Source organism: Gobius niger (genome assembly GCF_951799975.1).
Source record: "Gobius niger genome assembly, chromosome: 14".
NCBI lineage: Eukaryota > Metazoa > Chordata > Actinopteri > Gobiiformes > Gobiidae > Gobius > Gobius niger.
Window position 1 is genome coordinate 16884640 of NC_136865.1, and position 14191 is coordinate 16898830.

The 14191-nt window shown below is 40.9% G+C and overlaps 2 protein-coding genes across 2 annotated transcripts in view; both read right to left on the reverse strand.

Moving 5' to 3' along the window:
• Positions 1 to 851: 851 nt before the first annotated feature.
• On the reverse strand, positions 852 to 8315 carry rbm24a (RNA binding motif protein 24a). The gene is made up of 4 exons (XM_079571118.1): positions 7900 to 8315; positions 6332 to 6455; positions 5568 to 5622; positions 852 to 2945 (listed from the first exon to the last, which is right to left on the reverse strand). The coding sequence occupies exons 1-4, from the start codon at positions 8065 to 8067 to the stop codon at positions 2609 to 2611; spliced, it is 684 nt and encodes a 227-aa protein (XP_079427244.1). The 5' UTR covers positions 8068 to 8315; the 3' UTR covers positions 852 to 2608.
• Positions 8316 to 12346: 4031 nt separating this feature from the next.
• stmnd1 (stathmin domain containing 1) overlaps positions 12347 to 14191 on the reverse strand; it is a 3067-nt gene continuing 1222 nt past the window's right edge. The window contains exons 2-5 of the mRNA XM_079570390.1: positions 13660 to 13804; positions 13251 to 13399; positions 12802 to 12927; positions 12347 to 12707 (exon numbers count right to left, since the gene is read on the reverse strand). Coding sequence (XP_079426516.1) covers positions 12375 to 12707; positions 12802 to 12927; positions 13251 to 13399; positions 13660 to 13804 — 753 coding nt within the window. The 3' untranslated portion in view covers positions 12347 to 12374. The remainder of the gene's footprint in view (positions 12708 to 12801; positions 12928 to 13250; positions 13400 to 13659; positions 13805 to 14191) is intronic.

Here is a 14191-nt window from a genome sequence, read left to right on the forward strand (position 1 = left end):
TAAGCAAACCCACAGTTTTGTTATGATTAGGCTCTGAGGCGGCACAGTAGACTCAAAAATCATATAATATTCAATATAATGAATTATTCTATTTCTATACAGCAGTGGTACTTAGGGTCTTATGCAGTGACAGTCTTGGTCTCGTCACAGCCACATGGAAAGTCAAGTATATTTTGAGATGGTGCTTAGTGTGAAACAGTTACCAATGCAGACAAGATCTTTGTCTCTTTTTATATATTACACTTTTGTAAGTGTTGGATTGAATAAAATGTTCTGGGAATGACATGATTCTACACTTGTCACATATACACAGTGTTTACTGCCTTAACTATAAAGGTTGGAATATTTTGTGACCTATACTGCTGTCGTAATCTATGTTTTGGGGCTAAAACTGCAAAAAAGAAGGTGAAAAAAGAGTCTTTATCAAATGTGAGTGATTTCTCAAATCTGTCGCCATGTCTCGCCTCACATTACAACTTGTCCCATGTTTATCACTTCTCTTATAGTACGACTGTGCCCTCTCATGATGAAGACGCCTCCGTTGTTTCATGTTTCAGTAAGACAGGAATAGCAGCTTGAATTCTGCAGCGGTCGCCTTACAAACATGACTAATGGATTAGAGCCTTAATCATTGATGGATGCAGCAAAACTTTGTGGCGCTTGCTACAGCTATAGAGACGGGATAAAAATGCCAAAATGCACGGTTAGTTGATGTAGCAATGAGTGCACAGTCATGTATATCACTACAAAACTGCAATGTTAACAAATAAGTGAAACATCATAAAAGGAAATGGACGCACACATTCTTTTGTACAACTTTTTATTTGTTTTATCTTTCAGTACATGTCGTCGAAAATCTGGAGTAAAGGTTTAATACCAACAGGACCATTGTATTTCAATAGTAACACTTAACATACCTTCATCCAGACAGTGTTTCTTTTTTCATGTATTTTTCATATTTCCCTTGTAAGAAATGGTTCAAGTATAAAAATTCCCAACAGAGTAAAAGAGCCCATCTCAGGAATACTAAGCAAATGAAGCACGGCTACTGAAACCTCGACCACAGCTATACATTCTAGTGGAGAAAGAAAGCAGCATTTTTGCTCAGTTTTTATAAGTTATAATTTTTCTCTCCGTGAAAGTGTACAATCTGCAAACAGGCTGTACTTAAATAAGGATCCTCCATACAAAAGGCATAAGTCTACGCTATAAAGAATCAAAGGATTTAAAGGTACAGTGCACGTAACAAAATAATATCTTAAATATCTCCTACACCATCTTTTTGGTTCGACATGTTAATAATTATATTAATATAATAATAATATCATTACTAAACCTAAGCAATAACTTATATATGCCTTGAGATGAATACAATAGTTAATACAGTACCGCCACTACTTCTCAGAAATAAATACCATAAATAGTCCTTTTTTCCTTATTTTTCTTTATATAGTAGTAAGTAAGGCACACTAAACGACTTGCTCTTCACCTGGTGTTTTTGACAGACATGGCGCAGGCTGATCAGTGAATATTAGGACCTGACCAGAGCTGGAAGTGCTGACAGGAGCAGGCTGCAGCCGGCGGCTAAAGGCTCTGTAACGTCAGGGATTATAATGTGACAGCTCAACAAACCGGCACAAGTAAAGCGTCCTTTCCAGAGCGCTCCTGTGTCTGCCCCCCCTCCAAAACGCCACCAGCAGCTGCGCTCTCGGTCTCCAGCTCTCAGCCTTTGTACTGTCCGCTCTGTGTTGAAGCCAGTGTCTCTCATTGTCCTGAAGCCTTGTTCAATCTTTTGTTTGTGCCTTTGTTTCATTGATCGAGTCCCGCTTTAGTCGAGTCCAGTCTGATGAGTTATTGTTTCCAAGTAGTTTTTTTTTTTTAACTTTTTGTTGCATAGGTTACATAGGCTGAGACACAGATTATAAAAGGGACATTCAGCATCAGGACGATAAGGTAGTTCGCCATAAAATGTAACACAAGTTACGACTCAAGTTCCTCAGCTTTCTGACAGAGGTTACATAATATTAATAATAAAACAATGGACCAGGCTCCATTTCCCTGATTATCAGAAAATATAAGCTTGAAATTGAACAAAAAGAACAAAGACTGCCCCCAATGTGTCAAAGTAACAGTAATAAATATATAAATGTTACGAGGGCGTCATTTAACCACTAGTGGAGCATCACCAGTGAAAATAACTAACGTTAGAGACAGCAATAGGACTTAAGGCTTAGTTTACACCTATACCAATCACATTGATTAGTTCCTGCATTTCTTCTATAGAAATAAGTACTCTACTACAATGATAATAGTAATAATACAATAATAATAAATGTAAATCACTTTCCATCATTTGTTCTGCCACTTTTTGTGTTTTCTCATTTTGGTTGAAGCACAGCAAGTTGGAAAGTTACTGTCAAAGTTCCCAACTCATCACCACCACCATCATCACCATCATCATCATCATCACTTAAACAGCAGCCTCAGAGCGGCTGACGCACCGCAAGACCACTCTCCTCCTTATCGGTTTACCGCTCCTTCTGGCGACCAATCAGCTGTGTCGGGGGGCGGGCCTTCCATCTTCTGTGTCCAGTGGCTGCAGTGGCTGCTATTGCATACGGTCAGTCTGCAGCTGTTGGGGCTGGTACTGACCAAAAGCAGCAGCGGCTGCAGGTGTGGTGGCGGCCAGGGGCTGCTGTACGGCATATCCGTAGCCAGGCGCGGTCACATACCCGGCAGCGGCGGGGGATGCAGCGTATGGGTACTGCTCATAGGCTGCAGCAGCTGTGGCAGCCGCTGCGGAGTACTGCGCATATGCCGCTCCAGTGTAGTCGATGTAAGGGGACGTAGCGGTGGCAGGGGCAGCGGCTGAGGCAGTGGGGACATGGGGGATCACCATACTGGGCTGGACAAAGGCCTGGGGGTACACGTAGTGGGCGGGTATTCTGCAGGACAAAAGATCAGATTGAGTACAAAATACTTCAATAAGGATAAACAATTAAACCACCCTCAAGTCAAAATCCATCATCACAGTCCCAACGAAGTGGACACCACAGGAACACGGGACCTACACAACAGAATAGGGCTGCCAAAATAGAAATTCAGGGAATACTGAACTGAACTTTGTTTTATAACAGATTTAGTCCGGGGTGTTTAACCTGATACAAAAACTCAATACTCGCATCAGGCAGTGAATGGTGGTTTACCCATTCACCAGTTGGAATAGGATAGAAAAGAGAGGGTACGGTCTCCCAGGCCGATGGGAGGGGTCCGGACAGAGGACATGATCCCAGGCAGCTTTGTGAAAATGTCAGTGCCACTTTGACAGCTGGACAGTTTTCAAAAAGGACGCTGCTGGCCATTTCCCCTTATGTGTTGGTACAAAGAGCACAGACAGGGAGGGGCACCCAGAGGGACCATTCGATTAAACTAACAATCAGGAACAGAATACACTACAACCATTGGCATAAATCCATGGATACTATGAATATGAAACTATGAAAAAGTGATCCATACACCTATTATGGCAGCCCTATTTTCAGCACTCTACTATACAATTCAACCCAAACAGCCACAAAAGTGACTGGAAAGAGAAAAACAAAGGTGAGACAGAATCAGTCAAGTTAAAGGATGTTAAAAGAAGTTAATACCCTTATGGACAAATACAAAAACTGACACTGACATTGTTTGTTTACGGCTGATGAGTGAAATTGCATCAGTCTCAATGTTTTTTTTATGTTTATAGATTAGTGCTACGTGACTTAACGACAGCTGCAGCTTCTAGAGTTGCATTTTTCATAGCAACATTTTAAAAAGGAAGATGACTGACACGTTCTGCAGCTCTTGAAATCAAACCCACCTCAATGTTTGTCAATGGACATAAAACTTTGGAGGCCAAACATTTTACAAAATAAGTCATAAATCCTGTTTTGTTGCTGTGGAACAAACTGAACTGTGTTGGAAGAAGAATGTCATCTTTGAGCCAACAGTAAATAAGGTTCAGGGCTAAATAAAGCTCCTGCTGATGGTGTGCTCTAAGGGTGACAACTGAGAGTGAGAATTCACATTTAAAGTGATGAAGATCCCAGATGTATCAAGGAAGAGTTTGCCAGTGTGTAGGAAAGGTCTTGTGAAGCTGGACTAAGTACTAACTTGCTTATGTTTGCATGTGGCCCCTAAAACTGCCCCTGTGACCCTGTTTCAATGGCCCCTGCCCCGCTCTTAGTGACAGAGAGAGACAGTTCCTGCTCCGCACACAATCACATAACACTGAGCTTCATGCAAGTGCAATGTCAGCATTCAGGGCTTTGTGCGGCACAATGGGTGCGCTTGTTTTCCTTAACACCAGCAGCCCATGTGACGAAACAGTGAGAGAATGAGAGAAAGGCAGACAGAGAGATCCAGACAGCTGTTTGTGCCACTGGAGACTAGAGCTGAAATAGACATGTATGTGGACAGAAGACACATGTGCACACAGCATTAAGAGTTAACTCAGGTTTGCATTTAGAAGGGCAGAGGTTAGCACTTCAACTTATTAATTCAGGTCATGATCAAAAGGCTAATTCAGAATCAGAATTGTTTTTATTGTTAGTGAACAGGTTCACTTTCACAAAATGAAAGTGTCAGGACAACTTCTAGTGTTAGATCAGTAAAGGACACGGACTGTCAGGTACATTGATCAGTGGAATCAGAGCTGCTTAACATGTTTGTATGTCTTCAATTATTGTTTAGCATTTTTTATTTGTGGCATCACTATGTTCATGACAACAAGAGATACATAAACAATAAAGTAGACACTAAAGACACTTGATATCAAGCTTTGGATATTATTTATGAGATATTATTATAGTAAACTGATCAATGATACGTGTGCCAATGAAGACGCTAAGAGGAGAACACTAGTATATTAATGTGCTGGTGTTAACCACAGATGTTATTATGTTTGGTGGAGGAAAGAATTAAAACAGACCACCACTCACTCAACAGCACAATCACAGGTGAAACAATGCATCCGAGTGAACACAACAGGTCAACCACAAGCTAAAAGCAATACACGTAAACAAACAAATCCTTGCTTTATATGAGCAAAGTGAAGTCCAAAAAGTCACCCCAAAATCTTTTTTTTTTTTGCCATTAAACAGTGAAAAGCACACGGTTTAGCTAACCAAACCACTTCATAACGGCACACAAAGCTCTAAGGTCTAATCAAATAACTCCAAACCCACGTACATGCATCTATAATCACCATTGTCAGAACGACAGCCACTGAGTTATTCCCTTCTCCTTTATATCTGTCTGTATGAGGTACGCAGAACTATTCCGCTGTTAGCTTAACTGAGAGCGAGCCTGTCAAACCAGAGAAAGACACACAACATTGAGCATTTACCATCAATGTTCACACACACACGCATTGGTCTATTTGTACTATGCTTTTTACAAACACGCAAACCAGAAAATAGTGGTTTGCTTTGTATTTAGGTGGACAACCGTTAAGGATTTACAACGTGTTGTCCACTTCTTGTTTTGGTGGTAATTCGGGTAAAAGAGGTATCTTCGTTAGCTCTTACCCATAAGGCCTTTGGATAAATGCTGGGTGAATCTGGGGAACCCCAAATGTGAAGCCTGCAAGACAAAACAAAGAGAGAAAATGTTCAGTAAAGTGATTAGTCATGTTCAGTAAAGTGATTAGTCTATCCAGTAATAAACCACAGAAGCAGACAGTTGGCCTCAAACATGTTGTGACATTTGCAGATCCTAAAACATCAGGAGACTGACTTGATTTTCTTGTTTGAAATTGCTAAATCATAAATTAAGTTTATCTGTTATCTTTTTGCCCACTGGCCATTGTGGTTTCATGTTTTCAGAACACTGGGGAACCACTCTTGGAAACTTGTTTACCTATTTAGATGATTAGTAACTTGAGTGTAATCTCATAGGGGATTGCTACGTATACTGGTGTATGAAGTGTATGTTCATTCTCACAAACACACACTTCATTCACAGATAATCGAAGCAAGCTGGTTGAAGTGTTGTCCAAAGACACCACAACAGTATGCACTGGCCAGAGCTGCGATAAAGCCACCAAGCTTTGGATCAGAAGAGCCACGGTTGATGAAGTAACCATTAACACCAGTGCAACTACTACTCCTGCCACCACTACCATGCCAGCGCTGTATTTCACAACAACTATATACAAATATACATGTTTGTAGTGTGCCAGAATGTGACACGTGTTGAATAAAAATCAAAATGTTAATATACAGAACTATCTGTTCTGAACGAAATGTCCCAGTCTCTAAACGGTGAAGCTCTACACGCCTGGAGCTGGTACCTGGCTGCATGACGCGCGGCTTGGCTCCCAGATAGGCCAGGTTCACGTTGGCCTTCCTGCCGTCAATAATGGGGTTTGGGTCTTTACAAGCCCGGTCTGCAGCTGAACGGTCGGCCATCGTCACCTAAGAGAGGACGTAAAAACACGGGACAAAGGAATTTAGATCAATAAAGGTAATTATGGAAATGTGGTTACAGTTAGCCTAGATTATTACATCAGCCTGGAGCGACTAATCGATGTGTCAAGAAGAGTATGACAGCGAGGTTTGGAAGACAGGGAAAAGTGCTGACACAGAGGAATGCATTTAAGGGCTTAATGTAAAACAGGGCAGAAAGCATTACCAAAATAAACAAAAAAGATGCTGTATGTAACAATTATCTGCCACTGTCACTGTCGAATTCGATGTATTTAAAACCAAAGTTAGTTTAGATAATGCAGTAGTACTAAAAAGTCTAAAAAGTTTTGAACAAAACCGACCAGTCCAACATATTACCAGATTAGAGAAGGGTAACTTTATCAGAGGTCATGGGGTCATAAAGCCGTGGTTCGGCTTGAGTTCTGTGGTGAAAAAGTGTTTCCACGGTGACAGTATTTGGCAGCGAGTGCCCATTTTAACGACAATGGCAGGTATTTGGCGACACTCATTTCTCAGCCGCGTGCGTTGAAATTATATCAGCACAGACTAGAGCCAGGCCTGACATCACCGACTCAAATTAGATGTGGTGTTAGTTTAAAAGTAACTATTTCTGTATACACATTACAGAAACACATTTTCCTACAAGAGTTTTGGCTGTGTCAACATTTTTGAGACTAATATCCAACTTTCCTAATCAGGTAACAGACAAGTGCCCAATGATTGTAAAATGCAGACATCAAAATTCATTAATAAGTTATTGTAATAAGAGTGCGTCAAGTCAACTCTAGATTACTTTCAATTCTTTGTTTTTTGTGATCCCATGTGACAAAACTATTACTTTTGGTATAGGCTTTGCTACATCCATTCCTAGTCAGATACAGGAGTCTTTTATGGTGACACTGACAGAAGGTTTTGTAGGTCTATTAAAGCATTTACACGTGAACTAGAGATTTTTGAGTCTAGGACAGTATTTCTATCATTAAGTGCCAACAGATGCTCGGTTTTCCCTCACATCTTTTTCCATTTCATATAAGCCTGACTTTAACACGACTTCTCCTCGGTGTTTCTCAATAATCTGATGGGGTCACAGTGCTGCAGTAGTTAAAGGGCAGATATGGTGTTATCAGCACGAGGCGACTGTCTGCCCACCAGTGCTGTCAGTCTGATAGCAGCCGGTCTCTCTCTCTCTCTCTCAAACGTGTCAGGGCGCATACCAGCGCGCAACAAGTTGGAGGTGGCAGCGATATTGCAACAGAACGGTGTTAAAAGCGGACCACTAATCAAAACATAAGCATCGTATGACTGAGGACTATATGTTTGTCATAGCGCTGTTGTGACAGACTTGGACAGCGCGCGCGCAATAACGAAGCACAGCGCGATCAGAACTGGTGCGTGCGTAAAAGTAGTATCAACAGGTGGATAGGCTACTTACGAATCCATAGCCTCTGGATTTGCCGGTCTGCCTGTCCGTAATAACCACGGCTTCTTCAATCTCACCAAACACCTCGAAATATTTCCTGAGACTTGAATCCGTTGTGTGGTAGGGAAGACCCCCGACAAAGATCTTCGTGTACGTCGTGTCCTTTTGCGTGGTGTGCATCGTTAGTGCAAAAGGTCAATAAATAGGAATAAAAACAGGTATAGTGCAAAGTTATCAGTACTTTTCAGGGTGAATAAAAACAGCGACGAGTGTTAGCTGGCTCTGCCACTTGTTGCTTCACAGAAAACAAAACTTCAAAACAAAATTAAAGTTAGAGGTAGAGTCTATCTTCCAAGTTGACAGAAAAGGGGAGTTTGGTGATGGAGCGGATTGTCCCAGAGAGGCGGCGGTCAGGCTTTCCCACTGCTGCGTCCTAACTTGCTGTCTAACAAAAATATCGATGGGACCCATTCCTAAAAGCGCTCTGCTCCAAACTCCACCCTGCTCTCAATGCGTTCGCGCCCGCCCACAAGAGCGCACGAACAGCTGGGAAGCCAGAATAAAATAGCGGCCTCTCCTTCACCCAACCGCAGTGTGATTACCAGGAGCACATTTCGATCCAATAAGTGTTTTGTTTGTATTTGTTTTATGGAAATCAACGCATTACGCAAGTTAGCTATTAGGCCAAATTAAAATAGGCATCAGACATAGTTGAAGATCTTACATGTTACCAAACTGTGGTCACGTCATTTGGTTCAACAGTGAGCACGTGCACTGCAGAAGCCCATTAATCCAGCAGGCTAGAACATCCTAGAACAGGTGGAGCAGTAAATACCAATGATACAACTGGCCCGGGGCTTTGTGAGTGAGAAACCAGGGAACTGGTCTAAAACAGGGCAACAGTAAAAGCATACCTATGAAATGGAAAATATACCAGAAATAAACCTATATAAGCCTATCTTTAATTAGAAATAACTGCAACTATATCTATGCTATATAAAATAACAGGGACCTTGAGTATCATCGGATGAGCTGTGGGTTAGCACGTGTTAATCCACACCGCATTGGTCATTTATACAACAATATTGCTAATTGGGGTAGAAAAATAAAGAGAAAAATGTTCATATCTCTCATATTGGTTACTTCCACGCTTCTTTCAAGAACTGGAAAGGTGGTCGTAGAAACAGAAGCAAAATCATTAATATAAATAATAAATAATAATGGTCCCAAAATTGAGCCTTGTGGTACACCATACTCCACGGAATTCCTTTTAGATTCATGTTTTTTTATACTGGGCTTTACCCAAATCTAAAAGCTTCTCGACTGGAGATCAACAATGTAACGGCTCATTTGAAAGCTAAGACCTACAAAAGTGATGGAAACTTTTCTTCACGTCGCCACATTTGTGTCATATTTTTGTTGTTTTTTTAGCTATTTTTTCCATCATTTTTTGTTGTGTTTTTCTCATGTTTTTGTTGACTTTTCATCCCCTTTTTCTCGCTATTTTGATGCTTTTCTTTTTAGATTTTAGATTTGGGTAAAGCTCGGTTGAGGCGGGACCGGTGGCCCTAGATCCAGTGGCCCTTCTGTGCTCTTCCAGAATGGACATATGGCCAGTCCGCCCCTGTGCGTGCGTGCGTGCGTGCGTGCGTGTGTTTGCAGATTCAATTGTATGTTTCATTAACTTAAATCTTAAATTGTTTCTGATTTAATCTTGCCTTCAACGCTCAGGATTACACATGTCATGGTAATGGGATCCAATGTATGGAAATGTCAACAGACTCATAAATAATGCAGGAAACTGATGACGCCCGACCTCCTGCATCAGGTTGTCTGGTATAGGTCGGATCTCAATTTGAACGGGACAAGAAAGGCCTCAGCAACTGGCCCTAACAGAGACGGAAAGTAAATGAATGAAGAGATAAACACTCAAATGAATGAATACCCAAACTGAAGCTGTCAATGTCACATGTTTCTGTTCGTCATTTGCTTCCTTCACTATAAGCCTATTACTTGAATACTGTAGATATTTTAGCTACTCTGCTCACAACTGCATACATGTTTTAATCCCATTCTTCCTTATGCAATTGGGAAATCCCATTCATTAATATTCCCAGTGAAAGGACATGCTTGTGTGCTGTGGTCCATAAGGTCATAGAGCATGTGGTCCCAATCATCTCTATGCATTTCCTCTTTTACGGACACAATATGGCCTTTATTGACGTCCCCATATCACTTGAGGATATAAACTTAACAATACCCATCTATCCAAAGCGGCATGCAAACAATTGCCTCCCGATCGAGTGTCTTGCTCCTCACTTGCTGTTTTATTAATGCAGCCACACGTCTTTTAAAGTCAGAGAGATGCTGTGAAAAGGCAGCAGAGATCATGTTACTCTCAGCTCTACAATGGGATCCGGTCAGGTTGCGTCCCCTTGTTGTTTCTGTGTTTAGTGGCAGTGTGCTGACTCGTCTAAAACCCCTCAGAAAACACAGCCTGACGACCCGTTTAGAGAGGTGAAGTAAAGTATAGTTCTGAACATTTTTTCATAAGATAAGAAGAGGTAGTGTTGATGCCAGCTTTTGTAGTCTTGAGTCTCTCCCCTAAGCCTTAAGTCACACTCATGAGTAGGCCTGACCCCTAATTTATTTATAAAAGCTGACTGAAACATTTATAGTGTCTTAAAAACTGCTCTTAAGATATTACCAGAACACAACCTCATTTTAGTATTACTCAATCAATGTAAATATTCCACTTAACACTAAACAAACTAAACAAGCAAACTCATACATTTTGCAATCAAAAAGTTAGGATTGAATGGTAATCAAACATGAAGAAAGTATTTTCCCAATGTTACTATTAGTTATGGAATATGGAATCTTGATTGAAAAAAATTCTTAGCCCCTGCAAGCCATTATTTTATTAGTTTTATTAGTCCATAAAGCAGGTTATTGTTTGAAAAAGCCAAGAAGCAAATTACTCCAAGTACTTGAATAACTATAACTGCAACTATATGAAAAACTAGTTGCTCCAGGTCATAGTTTTAGGCAAACATGCACATTATAATATACCACAAGGTTTTTTAAACTTAATGAATACATAAAAAAGTAAACAAACAGCTAGCTAATGAGCTAAAGACATTTGAGACCTTCACATTTCTTCTTTTGAACCACTGAAGAGGCACCAAGAGGTCCCCACACCTGCAGTGGAGACGTCACAAGAAGAGCTACAGGAAACAAAAAAAGGACAAAGAAGGAGGTATCTGGGCAAGACTCACATGCCATCTATCCCTAGTGTTTTGGCTAATGGACGTTCACTGGAGAATAAAACAGATTAACTGCTAAGCTCTTCCCAGAAGATGGTGAAAGACTGTTGTGGAGCAGAGGGAGCTGCAGGAGGAAGAGGAAGGAGGAAGAGATAGAGCTGGCCAGTGCAGGACACCATGCTCTGAAACAGGGACAAACCCAAGCAGGTGGTGCATCGTTTCAGAGGATCAGAGGAGCACTGAAGGTTTCCTCTGGGAGCTAGGGTTTGCTCACCTCCAAAAACATGCTGTCAGGCTGGCCCACAGTGGCGGCGCGCTCAGTCGCAGCGGCTCAGGACTATCACCTGAACACAATTTCGGTGTATGCATGCACAGTGACAAATAAAGCACTCACTTACTTACTCGATGTTTGGCTAGCAGTGTTCACAGCAAAGAACCAACATCAGATGAGCTAGGGATGTTCCACTCCCTGCTCAGGTCTAAGAAGAGGAGATTTTTTAAAAATATAATTATTTGTATCTTATTCCTTTGATTTGGTGAAACACAACATGGCTTTGAGGAAATGTGGCCGTCTGAGTGAATATAAGGCATAACAAAGGCCGCAGTGTTGAACATCAGCTCTTCATCTATGTTGTTGTCACATTTGTCGGAGACACACACCTGTCGACCGCAGAAAATCTAGAGGTCAAAGGTGGAGACAGCAGCTGAATACCCACAGTGCAGTCACACTGAGGACACGGGAGTCAGCGCTCTGTTCGAGAAACTTGTGAGCATCGGGACGCAACATCTAAACATAATACATACTTAATATGTCCAACAATTTGAGACACTTTTTTTTTAAAGATAAAACAATTTTATCATCATTATTCTACATATGCCTCACTCAGACATTTAAATAATAAGATACAAACATTTTTTTTTAAATATTTTTTTAAATAATAGTTTATTTTACAATGAAACTTTTACTATTACATAAGAAGTGTAGCTTATTATAAGTAATAAATGATAACTTATTACTTGGCAAATGTTTCAGGGATGTCTAAAAGAGAATGATTTAAATGAATCTGAAAGGTCACCATTTCATAGAATGCTTCAGGATGCATTAATAGATTAAATATAATCAAAAGATATAGCTTATAACAGATTTATATACATTACTAAAATATAATTTTGGCTCTATTTGTGATTTTTTTTTTAACAAAACACATTATAAATACATATTTAGAATATTTCGTCATTAGCTGTTGCAGGTTGAAAGCTGATATCACTGTCCGGGTCTGAGAGCTCACCGTCCTGTGTTAGAGGCATCACGTCATTCTCTCCTCTCTCCTTCTCTTCAGAGGAAATTTCCTTCTTCTCCAATGAATTTCTTGACTGATGACCACTGGCCTCAGCCTCTCTCACGGTGCCCTCTGCTGGTGACTGTGAGACCTGAGTCGGTGCTGAGAGCTTATCTGTGTGGTCCCCTCCCTCTCCAGTACTCAAGCTGCACGTGGGGACACGGACACGGGCGGACCTGGCCCTCAGGCGACTCTTCATGTCTTCTTCCTTTTGCTTAGAGACAGGACATTTTGTAAGTTAACAGACACCATATCTAGGCACAAAACACATGTGCTCAAAGGTATGATAATATTGTGAAAGTTTGCACCTTTCGTCTCTCTTCTGCAAGCCGGATCTTCTCATCAATCTCCTCTTTACTGAGCTGAGTTTTGTTGGCTTTCAGAGACTCAAGTCTTGCCGGACGCCCCTTCAGACCCCCTTCTCCATCGTTTAACTGAAAGACACATAAACAATGAAGTAAGTTACACTGTATTTACAAAAGGCTATTATAAGTTAAAGGCCCTACACCTGGAATACACAATAGTTTTGTCCTTGAGCAAAAGTGGACATAGAAATTATATAAACGTATCAGTCATGAACTACAAGGCTATAGTTAAAAAAAAGTATAAATAAGCCACAGTGAACCCACTATTGATCATTTTTTTCTGATGTTAAGAGAAAAAAGTGGGTTACCTATTGTTTGACAAATGTGCAAAAATATTTTAATAATTTAATCATTGACTCATTTTGGTTTGCAGAGTAATTAGACCAGTTTACCATTATGCTGTAGGCCTCTCCTGCTGCACTGCTGTTCTTACGGGACTGTCCCATCGGGATAATGCCCTGGTTCAGCAGCTCCTCCAGAATTTCACTCGACTTCTGACGCTCCTGAGTTTGACTACTCCGTCTGAGCAAAGGAGGGCTGGCTGTGAAGGGGAACAAAAAAGGAAATGTTTCACCTCTTTCCATAATATATGTATTTAAAAAAGAAAAGAAAAAGGAAATTACATATGTGATTGTGCAGCATTAGTTTTCACCCCAATAGATCAATGTGTCATTCACAATAACAATCATAGTCTTTTTTTCTTTTTTCTTTCTAGATTAGATGAACAGAGATCTGGGGAAATTTTGCAGGGAAGCTGTTGAAGCACTTGGGGCATGTTTCCGTGTGCTGCTCAGTGCTCACCTTCAGCTGTGAGAGGGAGCAGCTTCTGTGGGACTGTCCCAGGTAGTGCCGGGGCCTCTCTGTTCTCCATGACCACTCCGCTGTCCGTGGTGCTCTTGGACACGGCCGAGTCCCCACGGCTACTGTGTTTACTTCCTGTTTCATCCTTGAGACATGCATTAAACAGGGCTTTAAATCTGTACAGCAGGTCTTGTGCTGTGTAGATGATGTTGTCATGGAGGCATTTAGTCATAATCACTGTAGTTAAACTGGATCAATGCAAATGCAATGCAGCATTGTAACCAGGAAAAAGCCTCAACTTTGACCTTCATTGGCCATAAATGAAGATTTTTTTTTTTACAAGCCTATGTTGTGTGTTAAGCGGAAACACTACAGGCAAAACAATTTTTTTTCAATTTTCAGGTTTTGGACCAAACTGGTTTCTGAACATAAGCTTTCACCTGGAAACAAAAAATATACCTAATCATCACAACAACATGTTTAAATATTGCGCTGATTCAATGTTTCCCCATAGATGTATATGGGCAATCGT